The 20,440-nt window shown below is 56.7% G+C and overlaps 2 protein-coding genes across 2 annotated transcripts; both read left to right on the top strand.

The window, feature by feature from the left end:
• Positions 1-969: 969 nt before the first annotated feature.
• On the top strand, positions 970-11,157 carry NCLIV_034280 (putative ABC transporter; the record flags this gene model as incomplete). The annotated part of the gene is made up of 14 exons (XM_003883624.1): positions 970-2,244; positions 2,869-3,087; positions 3,648-3,974; positions 4,864-4,973; positions 5,679-5,792; positions 6,218-6,374; positions 6,824-6,968; positions 7,525-7,706; positions 8,061-8,404; positions 8,903-9,049; positions 9,521-9,568; positions 10,088-10,178; positions 10,523-10,653; positions 10,809-11,157. 14 exons carry the CDS (start codon positions 970-972, stop codon positions 11,155-11,157), a joined length of 3,639 nt encoding a protein of 1,212 aa, XP_003883673.1.
• Positions 11,158-14,813: 3,656 nt separating this feature from the next.
• Positions 14,814-18,370, top strand: NCLIV_034270 (putative coatomer gamma 2-subunit protein; the record flags this gene model as incomplete). The annotated part of the gene is made up of 2 exons (XM_003883623.1): positions 14,814-17,568; positions 18,027-18,370. The coding sequence occupies 2 exons, from the start codon at positions 14,814-14,816 to the stop codon at positions 18,368-18,370; spliced, it is 3,099 nt and encodes a 1,032-aa protein (XP_003883672.1).
• Positions 18,371-20,440: the final 2,070 nt, after the last annotated feature.

Raw genomic sequence — 20,440 nt, 5'->3', positions numbered from 1 at the left:
GAGCCGCGCAGAAACGCGCAGTCGAGGGGGACATGCATCAGCCTTCCTGCCCCAACACTGGTAAGGGGAAAACGTGGAAATTTAACTCGTGAATGTGCAAGACACCCTGAAGAGGGACTCATACCTGTGCTTTATCAGGAAATGTTTTCGATAAGCCCAGATCTGCCCAGATTTGGAACACGCCTAGCGACGGCGTCTCGCCCGAGAGAGTTCTCAACAGCGTCTCGTGCACGTCCGAAACTCAGCGTATACACACACACGGGAAAGCTGCGGAAGACTCTCTCGATTTCCCCGGCAGTTTCCTCGTTTTTCTTCGCGGGGAAGCGATTCGTAGTCGGGAAGATTGCGGCTTGTTTCGCGTGTCGTCCGCTTGATTTCTCTCGAACAACCGCTCGTCCCGCACGGCTGGCTCGACTCGTCCTCTCCGAGCAGGCGCCCCAGCCGAGCACACCGGCAGCAACCGGGACTGCAAAAATTCTTTTCTGGTGGGCAGAGAAGGTTCAGGAGAGAGGGAAGGGACAACATCAAGAGGGTGAAACAGTCAAAAACTGGTGCTTGTTCCGAGCGGCGACGCTGCGATCGGCCAACTCTGTCTAGCGACATGCACAGCCTGTCGACTTTTTCCTTTCTGAGAGAAATGGACTGAAAGAAGCGTCATTTGCATGCGTCAGGGTGCCTTTTCCCCCGTGGGTGCAGAAAATAGCATCGACGGGAGATAAGCGCACCGGGGACGAACAGAATGCACTAGGGCCAACACGTCTGGTCGGAGAAAGAGTCTTTGGTGGGCCACGCGTGTGGAACCTGATCCGTGACGCCAGGCTGTTCTCCACCTGTAGCATTTTGCCTTCGTGGCATTTGACAGTTTCGCGGTGCCCGCCAGCGTTGCTGCTTGTCGTCCTCTCGTTTTCCCGTCTCACAACTCGCGTCTAGTCCGTGCGTTCTCCCCTCTCTTCGCACCCCTGCTTCGATATGGCGCCTCGCTCAGCTTCGCCGTCTCTTCGGCAGCCTCTCGTTGGCCAGGCTGAGGCGACCGCTCCGGAGAGGCGGGAGGAGGCCCACGGCTCTTTTCCACAGTTTCTGCGCCTTTCGTCTTCGTCCCATCCAGAACGTGGAATGCCGACAGAGCTCCCTTTCCAAGAAGCTGAAGCGCAAGGCAACGCTAAAGACCCCACGCGCGAGTGCCTGCGCGATCGGACGGCTTCAGCCAATGCCCCGCTCCCTTTCCAAGAAGCTGAAGCGCAAGGCAACGCTAAAGACCCCACGCGCGAGTGCCTGCGCGATCGGACGGCTTCAGCCAATGCCCCCATTCTCCTGGATCCTTCCGCCTCGCCTTCCGCCTCGCCTTCCGCCTCGCCTTCCGCCTCGCCTTCCGCCTCGCCTTCCGCCTTGCCTTCCGCCTCGCCTTCCGCCTCGCCTTCCGCCTCGCCTTCTTCCCCCGGACTTCCTGTTTCTCTGGGTGTTGCGTATGACGACCACGTGAAGGAGCGGCTTCGGAGCACGCACATCCTGTGGGGTTCGGTCCTCGTTGATGGTCTGTTGATCGTCGCCGTTCTCGCGCAAGAGTGGAGCTCGCTTTCGTATTCTTTCTCGCATTCGCTCCTCGACGTTGCCCTTCTCCACCTCTCTCGCTCGTGCGCAGTTGTCTTCTCCGTTCTTCGCCTGGTGACCAAACGGCTCCGCGGCCGTTCCTCGGCAGTTCGCCCGACCCCGGCCGCTGAGTCGTTCGGGCTCTTTGTGGATCTTCGCCGCCGAGACGAAGAAGGCCAAGAGGACCGAACGCGTGGCGAGAGCGCAGGTGGGGGAGATGCCAACGAAGAAGGGAGACGTGGAGCCGGGGACCAGACCTTCGGCGCAGGCGCCGGTTCCCTCACGAGCTACGCAGCACTTGGAGAAGATGAAGAACTGAATCTTGCTCGCCACCGAGACGCGATTTGGGCCCTCCAAGAAGCTGAACGCGAGGCCGAAGCCGCGGCGAATGAGAAAAGCCACATCGACACTGCTCTCCGCGTGGTCTTTCTCTGCCTCCTGGGAGCGGTGCTCAAGGCCATCAACATGCGCTTCGAGGACGTGCTGAGCGCATGCGCCTCTACCCCATCGTCGGTCACCTCTCCCAGCGAATCAAATCGGAGATACAGGCCAACTCTTCCGTCCATGTCAGTCTCTGCTTCAGGCCTCCGCGTGCTTCTCCCCTTCGTCGAGGTCGCGTGGGCGGTTGCCGCGCCATTCTTGCAGGCCTACTTTCTTGTAAGTGGAAACGCGTGAGAGGAAAGGTGTACCGAGAGCCTCCAAATTAAGACGAAGGCCTGTTGGCGTCGTTTATGCCCCGCGTGCGTTCGGCTGTCTGCTCCCGTTTCGGTTCCGGGGGCCTCTGCTTTTAAGAGCCAATTCCTCCTTTCCTGCCCCGCGTTTTTTCAACACTCTGTGTCGCCCAGGTGCACGCGGAAGCACTCTTGCGCGCGGCTGTGTGTGTCCCCGCGCCGTTTTGGATTCGCGTCTCAGACCTAGCTCTCTTTCTGTCGTTGGGAAACTTCCCCCTTTCACAAGCGAAAGGTCCGTGCCTCGGAGCTTCTCTCGCAAGGCGCCAATGCTAGTGCGTCCTCGCTGGCGGTGCACGGCCGTCCGGCAGCACCCATCATGTAAACACGTATAATATATATCTGTATATATCTATATATATATATATATATATATAAGTGAAATGTATGTGCATATATTGCGACAAATCCACGTCAGTTAACCGTATGTGCAGATGCGACGCGTTCGTTGTCCGTGGTTTCCCTTCCTCCTTGTTTTTGGACTGTTTGCCCGTCTGCTGCGCCTTCTAGACTCTCCTTTCTCCCGTTTTCGCGGCGTGGCTGTTGTGCACAGTGGAGAGTGCGGGTGTGCTTGAATGAGGAACGCGCGCTGCTACACCGTCGCCTGCTTCAGCTTCTGCTTGTCGAAAGACGGGGAGCAACTGCGCTGGGCAGTCAGCGCGTCTCTTCTGACCAGCAGGAAACGAGGGGAACGGAAGACTCGGCTGTTGACGGCGCAGGCGAAGAGGAGCAAGACGAGGTTGAAGAACTCAGTACTGTCGAGTTCCTCAAGGTACAAAGACGAGGTGGAAACTACACGTGTTCCATCGTTCCGTCTCTCGTAAACCAAATGCGCATCTCTCTCAACCTGTCTCTCTCTCAACCTGTCTCTCTCTCAACCTGTCTCTCTCTCAACCTGTCTCTCTCTCAACCTGTCTCTCTCTCCATATCTCGATCTCTCCATGTATATTTCCCTCTATCTCGTGGTGTCTCTATCTCTCTCTCTTTGGATCTCTCTGTCCTGCTGCATTGATGTAGGTATGGAGTGGTCAATGTGGACAGCAAACACATCGATGGGATATGGAAACCGCGGCAACGAGAAGACCGCAAAGAAGACATAGGAAGAAGCACACGAGAAGTAGCGGCGACGACTAGGACACGAGGACGCTCTTGACGTCGCGTTTCTTCTGAGAACCTCCGCCCGCTTCTTCCCTGCAGTCACTCAGCGCCCACGGGGAGATGGCCGAGAGGTTCCCCTCTTGCGTGCCTCGCGTTCTGCTTATCGGCGCTCCGTCTCCATTTCTGCGCCATTCTTCGCTCTGCCTTTTTGCCTTTACGCTTTCCTCTCCGCAGTTGCTTCGCCCCTACTTTTGGCCGTCAGGAGCCTCAGTCGAGGGCCCAGGCTCGGCACGTCTGTGGAATTCTCCCGTCGTGCTTCGGGCGCTCGCGCTGTCAACGTTTCTCTGCATCGCCCTGAGCAAAGTGCTTACGCTGGTGTCTCCCCTGTTTCTCGGCGGGGCCGCCGGAGCAGCCGCCGAAGCAGCGACTCTCGTGGCGGCGGGGCGCCGCGACGAAGCTGCGGAGGCCGGGCGGCACGCCGCGCAGTACGTCGCCGCCTTTGCGGGAGCGGCTTTGGGAGCGAAGGTTTTCAAAGAGGCGCAAGCTCTAGCGTATTTGAAGGTGAGTGAAAGACGCGTGAGACACCCGCAGGCGCCGCTGGCGCTCAAGGCGTTTGGTTCGCACCCCTCGGACTGCGAGAGGATCCTTCGTCGAGGAGAGCAGGGGAGAGTGGCGAAGAAGACAGGAAGACGGGAGTAGGGGGAAGGGGATAGAGACGAAAACGTTGCTCGGTTGTGTCGCGGGCGAGAAGGGGAGGTCACCGGAAAGAAGATGGAAGAGGAAGGCCAAGAGAGCATTGCTATAACTCAAATCGAATAAACAGAGACATTGAACCAGCGTGGGGTCATAAAAGTACAGTGTATGGTAAGAAATTGAGCGTGGACTATCGAATTGAGAAACAATGTGCTCCACCGCTAGTCAAAGACTCTAGCATACCTCCTACCTACAACTGTAGTGAGCGTGAAGAACGACAGGGGAGGTGGAGATGTTGAAAAGGCGAGACGCGGACGAGACGGAACTGGAAGAAGGAAGTGGACAAAGACGAGAGGCAAAGCTGGAGCTCGGAAGCCGCGAATAAACAGAAGGAAGAGGACTTCTCGCTTTTTTGGACGTCGTCGACTCTCCTGGGGTCTGGTGTTTTCTACTCCTGCCTTGCGCCTTCCTCGTCAGTGTCGTTGACCGGTATGCGGGTGTCGTCTTTGTTTTGCCCCGTTTTTTCCGGCGGTTTTTCGTCGTCTCGTCACTCTTGGCTTCTCACGGCTTCTATGAGTTTTCTTCCTGCGCCTCACGCTTTCGGTCTCTCGTTGCCTTCATGCGTTTCCCGCGCTCGCGCTTGCATTCGTGCTAGAATCCTGGCTCGGCCACCAAAGACCGCTCTGCATGCATACACAGATAGACTTTGAAAGACATGCCTCCTGGTGTGGACGCTCTGTTATTTTTCCGGGTTTAGGTTCAGCAGGCGGCGTATGTGGAAATCTCCGAGAGGACGCTTCGCCACCTTCTCTCTTTGCCTCTGGAATGGCACGTGAAGAAACAGATGGGCCACGTCATTCGCGCAACGTGAGAGTTGGTGCCGGCTTAGTGTTTTTGCAGGCTCTTTGGCGACGCAGCGTGCCTTTCTGTGGTTGTGAATGCGAAGGGACATCGTGCAGAGCTGTTGAAAAACCTTTTTGTCTGCATGTGCATCACGGCGAGGCTTCTTGGATAGACTCTCTCTTAGTACTGAAGTGGAGGCACCCCCCCTCGATGTGGATGTTTGCGCGCGTCATTGCCTCGCAGAAATCCGTTGTTACAGAGTTTTGGACACCACGCAATACTGATATACCCGGGGTAAAGCCCCGTACATACATATCTCTCTCTCTCTATATATATATATTTCTATGCGTGTCTTTCATATCGATCCATGCATATCTCTTTGCATATATCCCCATGTCTCTCTCCCTCTGCATGTATTTCTAGGTTTTTTAGGTGTGTATCCCTCTGCATATATTTCTGTGTAGTAGGCCTTTTGCGTATCTGCACGCATGTTATGTTTCTCGACATCCAGAGTGAAATCGCAATAGCAAGGACTCTGGACGCAAGGCGCGAGATAGGCCAGAGAAGAGACACCGTCGAGTTGCCTGTGTTTGTCGTTGATCGCGACTGACGGGCAGTGTGGCAGCTCTCCGAGTGGAGAGCGACCTCGTCGCACGGTTTCTCGGCAGGAGCTTTCGACTACTGAGTGCACGTCTTTTCAAGTTTCGCTTTCGCCGCGTCTGTTTTCAGGGATCGAGGGACGGAGGCGTGCTCCTACTTGATGACGTACCTTTTTCTCTATTTGGTGCCCGCCCTGTTCGAGTGCATCGCCGTCTGCCTCGTCTTCATTTTCCATTTGCGCCAGTGAGTTACCGAGAGTCGAAGCAAACCAAGTGATCCACCGGAGAAAGATGCGGTCATGTGGAGGATTTACGAGATGTTGCAGAGGTGCTCGCGGAGAGCGGCAGACGAAACGGGCGGGAGCTCTGTAACGCGTGTGGCCAGGAACGCGAGGCAGGAAACGAACAGGGAAGGCGAGCGTCCAGAGAGCGGGAGAAACCAGAGAGAAGAGAGAAAGGGGAGAAATGGCCAAGGCGAGAGAGATGAAACGACACAGAACGGGGATGAAGGAAGGAGGCAGGCGACAAGAGAAGCAATGTCGCCTTGTCCTCGTCTCGCCTTCTTCCCGGGACCGGGACTCCAACTCATCCGTGGGGTGTTTCCGCCCTGGGAGCGTACGTGTCTCTCAAATTGTGTTTGCTTTCTTGCGTCTCTGCGCGGTTCTGCAGTCGGGTCCTCGCCTCTCTGCTCTTTCTCTCTCTTTCCATCTACGCGTGGATGACGATTCAAGTCACTTTCTGGCGGCGCAGATGGCGGGAGGCACAGAACCAGAGAGACAGCCGATACCACCAGTTGGCTATCGACGCGCTCACGAACTTCGAAACGGTACGGCACCAAACTCCCGAATGCATTCGAATATCTACTTTCATGTATGCGCGTCCACGTAGTTAGATGTGTGTGTGTGCATCTATTGTTTGCATGTATTCGTGTCCTTTTTACACATGTGGAGACAAGAAGAATCAGTTGCATTCCGGTGAGCCATGAGGACGGGCAAAGCGCAGTTAACCGCTGCGTAGACCCAAGAGTTGCCGTAACGTGTTCGGCAAGCGAGTGTTGCCCCAACGACCTTGGTGCGACTGCCGTCGTCACACCCGATCGCGGACGACTTCCGAGAAGCCTGTCGCGCGCTCTCTGCCCATTGAGCACTAAACCCGGAAAAAAGGGATTACGCGATTCCTTTCTCAGGCGGCAGGAGGTGCGCACAGGCCGGGATAGAGCTGAACAATGCGACCCGCGTGTTTCTTGCGCTTTCGTCGCTTCTTTTCGTGCTGTAGGTCAAAATGTTCAATGCAGAAGACTACGAAGTGAAGCGCTACGTGGGAGCTGTGCAAGAGTATCAGGAACTCGGGACCAAGATCCAAGCCTCGCTCTCCTTTCTGAATGCTGCGCAACAAACCATCGTCTACGCAACGCTTGTGGGTACGGATCCGCACGGAGAGGGCTCCGAAATGAGATGCCGCGCCGAGACCTAAGAAAGGATTTTTGCATGCACCAACGCCGCAGGGGGTGTGCTGAGACGAGACACCCTCGGAGGCAGACCAGCGACTGTCCACTGGTTCGCGTGGAGCGTCTCATCTGCGTTTTCGTCTTTTCGGCTGGTCTCTCGAACCTGTTTTTCTTCGGTCTGCGGCGCGGTTTGGCACGTGACAGCTTTTCCGCGTCTTCTTCCTCGCGTTTCGCCGGCTCAGTCAAGATGTCTTTTGCACCCACGTGCGTCGATGCAGCACGACAAATGCTTCAGGAGATAGTCACGAATGTACAAACCGATCTGTATCTATACGCATATATGCCTAAATGCAGATGAACGCGCGTGTATACCTCCGTCGTTCGCGAATCGTTGTATCGCTATCAGAAATACGCACGGTATCGGTATTGCCACCGTCGGCGTGTTGCGGGGGAACGGATTCCCTACGTTGCGCACAGGGTCACGTTTCCGGGGTTTTTGCCTTTTTGTGTTTGTCGCTCTCACGCGTAGGCGGTCTGGTGTTCACCGTCCAGGCGATCGCGCAAGGCACCATGAGCGTGGGGGATTTCGTCACAGTTCAGATGTATCTCCTCAACGTGTTCGCTCCTCTCAACTTCCTGGGCACAATCTATAACGTCATTGTGCGTTCGGTTGCCGACGCACAAAACCTGTCGCATCTTTTGAGTACGAAGGTAAGCAAAGTCGGACGAGAAGAACGCCATCGACAGCTCGAGCGTCTCAGTCGTTTTCCCAGGTGTCTCTTGGTGCCTGTGAAGCCCAGCCCTCAAGCGGCAGCGAGCGGTCCTGGGGCGGGTCAATGGCCAGGGCTGAGGGCCCTGAGGCTCCGATGCAAGCCGATCAAGAGAAGGAAAAAGGAGAAAAACGCAGAGAGCGGCGCCTACGGTGGTTTGGGGAGAGACATGGCAGTTGGGGAATCGGCGGCGGCGGCCGTCCTCCCCTCGTCCCGTGGTTTGGGGGGGACGTTGCGTGCTTTCCAAGGAACTATGATGGATGCGTTTTCACACGTTTCGTTTTGCCGTACTCAGCCGGGAATCGTCGATGCGCCTGACGCGGCTTCCCTCGTGGACATCCTCGCACGTCCTTCGGCTCTGCCTGCCTCGAGCCCTGCCGGCGTCTCGGCTTCTTCAACGACGGCGCCGGGGTCAGCGCCTCTCGCCTCGCTCGGGTCCACCCCCAATCGCACGCAGGCTCGCCCGCTCGGCGAGGCCGCCGGCGAGGATGAGCGGAGACAAGGCGAAGAGGCGAATCAACCTGAGAGATATTCCTATCTTCAAGCCCCGGTGAGGCCTCTCGTCGCCTACGCCATTGGACACTCCCCGCCTCCGCTGCCCTACGCTCCAAGCATTGAATTCGATAACGTCACCTTCAGGTGAGAGAGCCGGAAGGGGGAGAAGGCACGCGCGTCCAGTTTTTGGACTTTGAGGATCTGGAGACTCGAGTCTCCACATGCACTTACCCCGGAGCAGGGAGTGAACGACGCGCGCGCGGGGCCGCCGAGAAGGCGCGTTCTCCGCGCTTTTTCGTGAAGTCTGAGGACGGCACGAGGCGGTGCACGTTTTCCTCTTTCTTCTTCTTTGGTTGTCGTGGAGAGCCGACTGTGGAGGGTCTGATGGAACCCGCGGTTGAAACGCCCCCCTCGTCTCTGACGTGCTGCGCCCGGCAGCTGAGTTGCGGAAGTCTGGAGAGGCGTTTTGGTTTCCACCTCTCCCTGTTGAAAACGCGAGTTGTGTCAGCAAAACCGCGATGTTGATGCTCAGGGAGTTTGTCTCCAGGACTCCTGGTGTGAATAAACGCGAGACAGCAGACGCTGGCATCTTAGCGTTTGCGACGCGCCGCGTTTCTCGGTTGGCATGGTCTGTGCATGCAGCTACAGCGGCCAAGGCCGACACCGGCGGTCGATTCGCGGCGTGAGCATCAAAATCCCTGCATGCACGACGTGTGCTCTCGTCGGAATCTCCGGAAGTGGGAAGAGCACCCTGACCAAGCTGTTGATGCGCCTCCTCGAGCCAGAGAGGTGCGCCCGGCTGCCATAGAGACAGAGAAGAAAAAGAGGGGAAAAAAGGGAACAGGCACAAGGGTGTTGAGAAGACAGAGGCGGTTGAGACAGAGGAGGTTAAGGGGACAGACGACGCTGAGGAGACAGAGGATGCTGAGGAGGGCGGACGGGGTCAATGGCGACAGCCCGACGGCCAAAGCGAGGCGACAGTGTGAAAGCATAGAGAAGAGTGACGAACGCGTATGCAACGAAGCGGGATGGAAGCGAACGACTTCCAGGAAGGACAGATCGAACGCGGGGGAGTGTAGAGACGCCACGGCGCGGGCCTCTGAGAAAAAACTCATGGTCGCACAGTCCAGGGGGGCAACGCAGAAATACACGCGTGTGCGACCAGAGAGTGTAATAGGAGGTTTCCTAGGCCGTACTCGAGTTTACAGTCTTCGTGCGATGCCACACGCAAAGTTCCAATTGGTCCGTGTTCCCTTTCAGGGGTCGCGTGTTGATAAACGGCGTGGACATCTCGCGCGTCACTCAGGGGTAAGACCCAGAACTCGGTTCGCCTCTGCTGGATCAAGTGCACATACACGTAAAGATTCTACCAGTGACAAAGCCACGGTGCATGTGTATCTGAATTCATATACTTGTGTCGAAGACGAAGGAGACAACCGCGGCGTACATATATATATATATATATATATATATGCATACATATGCGTGTATTTGTTTATATATATATATATATATATATATGTAATTTCACATGCGTGCGTGTAAAGTTGTGTCGGAAGTGGATGGAGGCCTTTGTTTCTATACAAGACAGACGACAGCACTTTGGAGGCATGATAGCAAATGGGGGCTGGCGACGCTATCAGAGCCGTGCAGGTTTCGGTGTTCGCGAGGAGGGGATCTTTGTGCGGTTGTTTTCACCGTCTGCAGTCTCTGTGTCGCTTTCACTTCGGCCGCAACACGGTGTGTATCAACATCAGCACGGTGCCTTGTTCTCGTCCACTGTGTGTCATTCTTACCTTTCTCTCTCCGTGTGGTTGTGGTCCTCAGGAGTCTGCGTGCATGCATTGGAATGGTTCCTCAAGAACCAGTAATGTTCAATGCCACAATTTACGAGAACATCGCCTATGCAAAGCCCAACGTAAGCGTTTTGAGGAGAAATCCTAGGTTTTGCACATTGCGAGAGTTGCAAAAAGAAGGAACACTTGAGCATTCTTCTCTTGACTCTTTCCCCTCCGCTCCCCATTTTCATCGTCTGCTGTGTTCGCCATTCTCGCTTGCGTTATCTTTCCTCTTCCGCTTTTTTGATCTGTCTTTCACGTGTCGCTCGTTGGTTTCGGCACGGGCTGCCGCGTCTCTGTTGACTCACAAAGCGTTACGTGTCTCCTGCATCCCCAGCGGCGGATTTGTCTTCATTGGCCGCACTCGTCTTTCCTTGTTGTTAGGCGTATATTCACCCGTATACGCGTCTGTTGCGTATTTCAGGCGACATTCAGCGAGGTCGAGGCAGCAGCCGACGCGGCGCAGCTTCTCCCTCTGGTGCTCGCCATGAAGGACAAATGGAACACGAAAGTCGGAGAAAGAGGCCTGCGGCTCAGCGGAGGAGAACGGCAAAGGTACGCGTCGGTTCCACAAGCACGACACGTCGGGGGGACGACGGGGCCGAAGGATCTGCGAGCGAGTAAAACGGTTGGTGCAGAGTGCACGTTTTTTGTCTTCTCTCGGCGCGTCTGATTTTTCGGTGTCTTTTTCGAGCGCGGTGTATGTACAGGGTCGCCATCGCGCGATGTTTCCTGCGGAATCCGCCGATTGTTCTCCTCGACGAAGCAACCTCTTCACTGGACTCCGTGACGGAAGCGGCCATCCAGAAGGGTTTGCTGAGCCTCAACAGCAATCGCACGGTGTTGATGGTGGCCCATCGTCTCTCGACGATTCTGCATGCAGATCTCATTTGCGTCATGAGGAACGGGAAAGTCGCAGAAATGGGGACGCATGCCGAACTGCTAGAGAGACAGGGGCTGTACGCAGAGCTGTGGGAGGCGCAGGCGAAGCAAGAGAGTCGCGATAGCGAAGAAGAACACGACGAAGAAAAAGGAGACAGAGGCGACGCCAACAAGTAGCAACTTGGCGTGACAAAGTGAGAAGGATCAAAGGAGGGATAGATAGATAGATAGGTGGATATGGGGGTGCACGACCGCAGAACTCGAAAGCCGCGACAGAAAGGAGATGAACGCACGAGCAAGAAGTTGAGGAAGAGGGCTTAAGGATGTTACCGGCTGGGGGTTGGGGCGTCTTCTGGTTCACTTCGTTTTCGAGGTTTTTTTTTGAACAGGATAGTGCCAGTCTGACTTCATGGAGAGGGGGAGGGAGAGTGAGCTCCCGTGCTCTTTTGATCGCGGTTTTTGTTTTTCTGCCTCGGGTTTTCGTCTCAGCGTGGAACAGACTCAAAAGAAGAGAGGAATGCTTCGGCTGCTTAAATCGTGTCTTCTGTCTCAGCTTTCCTTCGTCCTCCGTCTCTGTAGTCTAGCAACAAAGCTGAAATAGCAGTCCCGTGCTTTGTAGTTCGCTGCCCATGGGTTTTTTCTGGCATGAGAGAACAGGAGCAAGCAAATACAGCGCGAGACACACACTTTCTATTGGAACTGAGGAAGCCGGCGACAGATCGCGCGGGCGAATCGGTTTTGGTCTTCCGTTTTATCCGCAGTAGCCAGGCGACTTCACCTCTCTCCAGAACGAACTGCTTCGCTCTTCCTCTGCACTTTTTACATAGAACGAACGCGATGCCTCTCAGTTCAGGAGGCGGCGGAATGCCAGCGGCAGCGCCGAGAGGTCTTGGCGGTCCTTCCTCGGCGCCTTTCGTGTTTCGCGAACCGAAGGGAACGCGGAGTCTCCGTGTGATATCTCTTGCAGCCAACGTGTGAGAATTCTGTCTGAGATTCGTAGACGCCAAATCCGTGAGGTGTCTGCATCTCGTGAAAACACGCTGGCGGAGATCTGACCTGCGGTTCCCGAGATTCCTCCCCTGTCGCTCTATGGCGGAGCAACTAAGAAATCAGTATGAGTGTGATAGATTTGGATACATGTGCATACATTGCCTCATTTGCATCGAAGCGTGGAAGGCGTAGAACCGCGAGGCGCAGCGTTTGACGCACGAGCCGCGATCTCGTGCAAGAAAAGCACGCCCGGGGGCTTGGTTCCGTTCCTTCTTCGGCGCGGGCGACTCGAAGGCTAGAGGAAACGCTGCCGATTAGCGTTCGGGCAAATGGGGGCGGTGTACAGTTTCGGCAGTCTATCCTTAAATAGGGGTGTGGAGCGCCCGTCTAGGTGTACGAGTGCTCTGAACTCAGGTCGCCGACGCTCTCCGGGAATGCGTTCGATTAGGAAACCCAACAACTCATTCGAGAAACACTGCAGGTTCTTGCTCCTGTTTGCTCATTCTCGACTAAGGGTGGCATAGGCAAAGTCTGGAGACCGTAATCCAGGGATCCCAAAGAATTTGGACCCGCAACAAAGTCGACACACTCCGGAGGTCTTTTGAACTGACTGCTCCCCGCAGCTCTCCCTGGTGTTCCTCTCTCGTCGAGAAAACGGGAAAGGATTTAGAAAAGCGAGAGGAACGTCATGAAACGGCAACGCGATGTGTTCACACTCGTGTCACGATTTCGTTTCGTTGTGCGTACACTTACTTGCCTGACGAAGAGAATCGCCGCACGGACACTCCATGCGGGGGGGAATGGATATGAGATTGTACAAGCTAATCATCAGATTGTGAACCATGTTCTTCCTTTTTTAGAGGACGAATATACTGCGACGCTGCAGTGCTGAGAGTCTCGACTACGGAGACAAGTTAAGTGCGATAAATACCCGGTGAACGACATGCGTGTTGTCAGCAGGCTCTTCAAACTGTTTTGTGTCTCAGGAGCGCGTGAACGAAATTTCTACTCCTCCGCAGGGAGGCGAAACGAAGAACTCAGTCGTCCATCTCGCTGTACTAACAAGCCTTCGTTCTCATGCGTGTGCATCGACACATCTGAATAAATATAAATGCATACACGTACAGTGGTGTACGCCAACATGCGTCTCGGCGTCCACGATAAGCCGCTTGGCGGATGAGACTCCCATTAGGTGCGTATGCATTATTCCCTTGCGAAACTTTGAGTGTATTCATACATCCTACTCTTTTTCTACATGAAGAGTGGGGGCGCGAGGAAGGACATTCTGCGGGGTGTCTGACATCCTCCAGTTCTCTATAGAGGCGCTTTCCTCATTGCCCGCCTCGTGGAGTTGTTGCGTGAAGGGGAAAAACACCTCCACTAGCTGACAACAGACTACATGCAGCTGGAAGGAAACGAGAAACGCGAGAGGACAACCGGTGAGCTCCAGGGTAAAACTGCGTCGAGTCTGCCTTCGTTTCACCTCTCCATGTTCCCCGTGTACCACAGGTGACCTACGCAGACAGCTACGGATTTGCGGGTGAGGAGCCTTGAAAGCGGAACGCGGCGAAGGAACGCGAAAGACAACAGAATTTGCGAGCGAATTCGCGCGCGAAAAGCACGGATATAGTCCTCCTTACCTTTTCCCGTCCAGAGAAAGCAAGAACTGGACAGAAAAGGCGACGGGATTCCCTAGGTCGGTGAAAGCCGGGGCATGTTTTCGGCGTTGGATGTGCACCCAACAAGCCGAGGCAGTTTTTTTCGTTCTGCATGCAGTCCTAGTGTGGACGGGAACAGGACGAGCAGGCGACCGTTGTCAAAAAGTGAGATTTCTCGCGTGCTTCTCGCGAAGACACACGCTCGTCTTATCATTTCTGAGCACTTCTCTCTTGGACAGGAACGGCGAAGGCAGAAGGCTGTCGGGTACAGCTTAGCATTCCGTCAAGCGGTCTGCGTCCTCTTCTTGTCTCGGCGTCCCAATCTCCCTGTTCTTGTCTTACCTTCCAAAAACAGTTTGAAATGCCTTATCTTTTCTTTCCTTCTCCGTTCGTCGTCTCTCTCGTTTCCCTCGTCCGACCCGGCAGTGTGCGAAACAGCCGGTTCCTTCGTCTTCCCTTTCGTCTCTCCGGTTCTCACCTGTTTGCCGATGCGGTCGCCTGCCTCTCTCTTCTCAACACTCGTTCCTCACCCTTTGTTCCGGCTTTTCCATAGCCGATCAGTCTCTCGCCTTTCTGTCTTTTCGTTCTGTCTCGCAGCTTTTTCGTCGCCTCTCTCCGGCGGTTCCGCGCCTCTGTGCCGTGTAGGCCTTTAATCCTCCAACACACTTGTCTCGGTGCCTTTCTCGTCGTCCTTGAGAGCATTCGCTTTTCTCTGCCTCCCGCTGTGTCCGTCGGGTGTATGTCGCCAGTCGTCTCCCTCGCCCTCAGGCGTCCTCTTCCTTTCGTCCCGCCGCTCAGGCTTCTTTCTGTGCGAAAGCGCCGCGACGCTTCTTCCCCCCAGGATCTTTCAGTAAATCTCTCAAGAGAGTTGTCCATTCCCTTCTCTTCGGTAGCGCATTTCGGCCGTTCCTTTCCTCCGTCTTCCGTGCAGCAGTCTGCCGTTTGCCGCGCTGTCTGCACCACACCCTCTTTGCGGAGAGGAGCCGCGTCGTTTTTCTCTCTCCATTTTTCGCCTCAGTCGTCGCCTTCTTCCCTGGCGTTCTCCGTGCCTGTCCTTTCTCGGCTTTCCCGCGTTCCTTTCTGTCCCCCTTCACGCATTCTCTTTCCGTCCCCTGTCCCAGCAGTTTCGGCGTCTCGCTACTCGCTCCGCCCACGGTCTTGTTTCCGGTTCTTTCTCTCGCCAAGATGCTGTCGGCTTCGTCGCTGCGCTCGAAGCTCCAGAACCTGAACGTGGACTTGTCCAAGTTCGGCGGGCCTTCCGACAAGCCGCAGTTCACGCCGTACGACTGCGACAAGGCGAAGGTCCTTCAGGAGGCACGGGCGTTTTCCGAGTCCCCGCTGAATCCGAAGAAATGCAGCCAAATCATCACAAAGATCCTCTACCTGTTGTCGAGCAATGCGGACCCGCTGACGAGTGCAGAAACCAGTACGCTGTTCTTCGGCGTCACGCGGCTCTTCCAGTCGAGCGACGAGCGCCTGCGCCGCCTCATCTACATGCTGCTGAAGGAGTTGAGTGTCCAGACAGCCGAAGGCTTCATCGTCACCAGCTCATTGACCAAAGACATGACCAGCAACAGCGACCGACACCGCGGGAACGCAGTCCGCGTGCTGTCGCGGATCGTCGACGCCGCCATGGTTTCGCAGATCGAGCGCTACTTGAAGACGGCGATCGTGGACAAAAACCCGTTCGTCGCCTCGTCGGGCCTCGTGGCGGGGATCAACCTTTTCCACACGGCCCCCGACGTCGTTCGTCGCTGGGTCAGCGAGGTGCAAAGCTGCGTTTTCCAGCACGACAAAGCGCCGATCGTCCAGGCGCACGCCCTCGTCCTTCTCCACGCCATCAAGTCGTCCGACCGCCTCGCCCTCCACAAGAGCATTTGCGAGTTGCTACAAAGTTTCCAGCGTAACCCCGTCGCGGAGTGTCTCCTCATTCGCTACGTGAAGGAGTTGCTGCTTCAGGGCCTCGCCTCCCACGACGGAGCCGCGGCGCAGACGTACGCGTACGCCGCTGCTCCGACGCTCGGCGCAGCTGGGTCCGCCGACCCTGCACACCAGCGCCTCCTCCTGGACTATCTGGAGAGCTGCCTGCGACACAAACACGAAATGGCCATGTTCGAGGCGGCTCGGGCACTGTGTGACCTCGCAGGCGCAGCCGCTGAGCGCGGTGACGTCGGGAGTGTGCTCCAGAGCTACGACATCTCCGGCGCGCTGACTGTGTTGCAGATTCTGCTCACGTCGCCGAAACCGGTCGTCCGATTCGCGGCTGTCCACGTGGTGAACAAACTCGCGCAGAAGCCGCGCCTGGCCTCGGTCCTCGCACGGTGCAACGCCGAACTTGAACCGCTGCTGTCGGATCCGAACCGGAGCATCGCGACGGCCGCGTTGACGACGCTGCTCAAGACCGGACACGAGAGTGGCGTGGAGCGCCTGACCAAGCAGATCTCCTCCTTCACCAGCGACGTCCCCGACGCGTTCAAGGTCGACGTCGTGAAGGCTGTGCTGCAGCTCTGCTTGGCGTATCCGAACAAGCACGTGACGCTGACCAACTTTCTGGCCTCGAACCTGCGAGAAGAGGGCAGTGTCGAACTCAAGACGTGCGCGGTCGAGGCCATCATGACGGTCGTCCAACAGATTCCCCAGGCCCAAGAGCTCGGCCTCCTGCAGCTCTGCGAGTTCATCGAGGACTGCGAGTACGCTGGCCTCTGCACCCGGATCCTCGCCTTCCTAGGCGAGCAGGCAGCCACCACTGCGACGTCGTCCAAGTTCATTCGCTTCATCTACAACCGACTGATTCTGGAGAACGCCGTCGTTCGCGCCGCAGGCGTCGACGCCCTCACCAAGATCGCCTTCAACTGCCCACAGCTCCGCGGCGACGTACTCGTCCTCCTCGAAGGATGCCTCTCCGACAACGACGACGAAGTCCGGGACCGGACGCAGCTGTACTACGCCGCACTCCAGAAAGCAGTCAAGGAAAGCGGCGAGGACGCGGCGCACGCGTGCATGCAAGCAGACAGCGGAAAGGACCTCCGCGTGTCCACGCCGACGACTGCGCTCTCGGACGACGTGCCGTCCGTCGCGGAACTCCTGAGCACCGACCCGCCCTTCGCGTTGGACCCGCTCTGCGCCTCGCTCGAGAGTTTCCTCGAGACCCAGGCGACGCCCAAGTCGCCCGGAGACGACGCGTTCCCCGCCTTCGACTTCGCCAGTCTGCCGTCCGAAGCGGCCTGGCAAGAGGAGCAGGCGCGACGGCGCGAGGCGCTCGCCGCGACGAAGGCCACCGGCGCGGGGTCGTCGGGCTCCCACGCCCCGCCCCAGTCGCGCGGCGCGGGACCGTCGGGCTCCCACGCCTACAGCGGGGCGCCGGCGCCGACGGCGGACTTGCGCTCGGACGGCAGCGCCTTCCGAGACGGCTACGCGACTGAGGGTGGACCTGCGGGCGCGGCCGTGTCCAGCGCGATGAGCCGAGCAGCAGTCGAGGCCGAGCTTCACCGCGTGATGGGCGGACTCGTGGCGCCTCAGACTCTCGGCCCGCTGCTCCTGACGACGAAGGGTACTATGTTGACGGAGAAGGAGGCCGAGTACGCTGTGGAAGTGGTGAAGCACGTGTTTGCGCAGTTTTTGGTCCTCGAGTTCCGCGTGCTCAACACGGTCGAGGGCCAAGTTCTCGAAAACGTCTTGATGCGCGTCGCACCGCAACAAGGCGCGTGGGCCGTCGTCGGCGGTGTGCCGATCCCCGCCCTGACGCTGGACCAGACGCTGCCGTGCTTCGTCCTCCTCAAACGGCTCGGCGCCGGCGAGGGCGCTCGGCGGGCGCAGAACGCGGAGACGGGCGCCTTGTCGGCGGCGCTGAGTTACATCCTCAAAGAAGCCGGAGACGACATCGGCTACGAAGACGAATACCCCGTCGAGCCCGTCGTCGTCACGATTGGAAGCTACATCGGTGAGGCGGAAGACAGAAAAACTGAGAAGGACAAGGCTTTTCGAGAGAGGACGAGGCAGAAGAAGGTGAAGAGGGGAACTGAAAGGGAGCGGCCGAAGAGAATGGCGAGAAGCGGCTGGGGACGAACTGCGTTTAAAAACACGGGGTGGTGGTGAAGAGTCCCGCGAGAGAAGAGACATGTGGGAGGCCGACGTGAGAACAGGAGTGAAACTGCGAGGAGGCGACTTCGGCAAGGGGTGTTCCGCCGTAGGAACCTCACCCGACCGCTCCAGGGACTCTCTCTGTGTTGCGTGATGTTGCTGGGTCTTTCCCCTTTTCCTGCTTTCTTCGCCCTTTTCCGTGCTTCGCCGTTTCCAGTGCCTTCGCTCCTCGGTTGATCTCCCCTCTGCACTGCTATCTCCGTTTCCCCCGTTCCGCCTTCACACTTTTCTCTCTCTTCCCGCGTGTCTCTTGCTCAGCTCCCAAGCCGCTCCGGCAAGGCGAGTTCAAGGTTCTCTGGGACTCCCTCGGCAGCCAAGGTACGGAGGCCGTCGGCAAGTTCTGTCTGAACTTCCGCAGCCTCGACTCCGCCGTCACGGGCCTCCTGGCGATGCTCAATCTCGCGCCGTGCGACCGCAGCGAGAGCGTCGACCCCCAGAAGACCACGCAGACAGTCCTGTGCTCCGGAAACTTCCTGGGCGAAGCCTCCGTCCTCGCCACAGCCGTCGTCTTCATGTCGCCCGACCACGGCTGTCTGTTGAAGCTCGTGGTCCGCTCAGACGATGCTTCGGTGTGCGACGCCATCTTGCAGGCCTTTGAGTAAAGCGGACGTGGCGGGATGAAAGGACCCTCTCTCGGCCGAAACAGATACGGGATTTGCGGCGCAAAAGAGAGTTCGGATGGGAGTGCGTTTGACGCGGGTTCGCCGATACGTTCAGGATATGTTCGTTTGCGACTGTGTCTTCTCCAAGCTTTTCAAGGCAAGAGACGGAAGCGGAAGGCTCCAAAGGGGAAGTTGCCGTTCGGCGTGGTTGCCGGTGGGTGTCTCCGCGGGTTCTTTCGTCACAGAGGCTGATTTCTGCCTCGTCGCGACGGTTCCCACCAGTGCAGAGACGGAAAAGACCAAAAGGGGACAGGAGGAAACTACGAAAGAAAACGCAGATCGGAAGGCGAGACGGAGGAGGCGCCGTGGTGCGGGGTACTGCTGATACCGGTTGTGTCGCCTTTAAGAGTGAGTGAGGGGGGACTAGCCCTTGGCGGGGATAGATACTGCCTTTCCGCCTCTGATGTTTTGTGCAGTTCGCTGGGAACCCTCCAAAGGCTGCGGTGCGGGCCTCTCTGTCTCAGTTTCCTTCTTTTTCGGTCGCTGCCTTCGTAGCTGTGTCTCGCCTTCGTCTGTTCTTCAGAGATAGAAAACGATGCATTCTGCGCGGGGATGTGGGTGTGTGGAGAAAGGCGTTTCCCGAGTTCAATTCGGTTCCAAGTTTCGTCTGCGCATTTTCTGTTGCGAAACGACACCGCGGCGGGCGTCTAGAAAGCGACATCCGCCCTTTTCAGAAAATTGCGACCGAAGAGCAACGGAACCTAGAAGAACGAGGCTGGTTCCTCGCAGAAAAAGCCGGAGAGAAGAACAAGGCATACTCTGAAGAAGAGACAAGGGGTGTTCTTTATCGTCCTTTTCTGGTTTTGAGGCGGACGATCTTCCGCTATCCTCTCCGGGAAGCCTCTCTATCTGTCTCATCGGCTTCCCCTCTTCTTTTCCTGACCTTGTCGAGGCCCGCGTCGGTCGGTCCCATCGCGCATCTCACTCCTCTCTCACGTTTTTAAGAACAGCAACAAGATGTAACTACTCGGCACCTCTCTGCTCTGGATGCATGCACAGCGTCTGCATGCAGCTACAGATGGCCAGCGCAATCCCGTGATGTTGTCGGTAGCAGAGTCAGGCGCGCGCGCAGTCTGGCGCTTTACCAATCGGCCGACTCAAGTTTCACTCAGCGAGGACAGCGCTTCAGCGTAACTACATGCGTTTTCTCTATCCACGCCACAGTCAAAACTGAGACTCTTGGCAAAGTTTAGGAGACAAGCTGGAGGTCCGCGGTACATACCAACGTAAGAGCAGGAAACGGGAGAGACCAAAAAAGATATACGTGCAGAGAGAGAGAGATATGGAGTCATGTACGTAGGGAGCATGGACTTTCTTCGTTTTCTGAGGGGTCATGCTTTGCTTCCGATGACTCGAAAAAGAGTCTGAGCATGAACCCGGAAGAGTCGCGAAAACGAAGTTCTCCCGTAAAAAGGCAAACAGATCATGATTTGCCGTTAGGTCGCTTCCGGGTCTGTGCCGGTGAAAGTGCCTCTCCGTTACTCGCTGTCTCTTTCTCATATATGTATATGTATATTTGTCTATATATAAATATATAGTATCGGTTTTTAGACGACGTTAGGTCCCCAGGTGAAGGTGGCTTTAATACTGCACTTTTCCACGTCATCTCTGAATTTCTATCACAGCGTTTGGGTCGGTGTGCACGTTGGAGCGAGGGGAATACACCCGGGAAGTCTGAGATGTGTCAGGTTGGCTCTGGCAGAATGGTTTTCTCTACGCAAACCTGCGGTTCGTGAAAGGGGAAAACGACAAATGGACCCTCGGGTGTGGGTTTTCACGCAGCCAAACACACACAAGTTCTCACGGAAAAGTAGCAAGCGATGCGCTGGCGCTCCACACATGCACTTCGGCCCCTCCCTCTTGATGTTCGCTTCGGTTTTTTTTGCCTTTCGTCTCTTTCTCGCTCGCTGAGCGGCCGGTCCTCGGTCGCCTCTTTCTCCGGCTGAGTGTGTTGTTCCCCCCTCTGGAAGGACAGACAGCTTTTCCGGTGCGTCGCTCTTCCGTCTTTAC

Source organism: Neospora caninum, chromosome VIII (assembly GCF_000208865.1).
Source record: "Neospora caninum Liverpool complete genome, chromosome VIII".
Lineage (NCBI taxonomy): Eukaryota > Apicomplexa > Conoidasida > Eucoccidiorida > Sarcocystidae > Neospora > Neospora caninum.
This window is presented reverse-complemented; position numbering and strand designations above follow the sequence as displayed.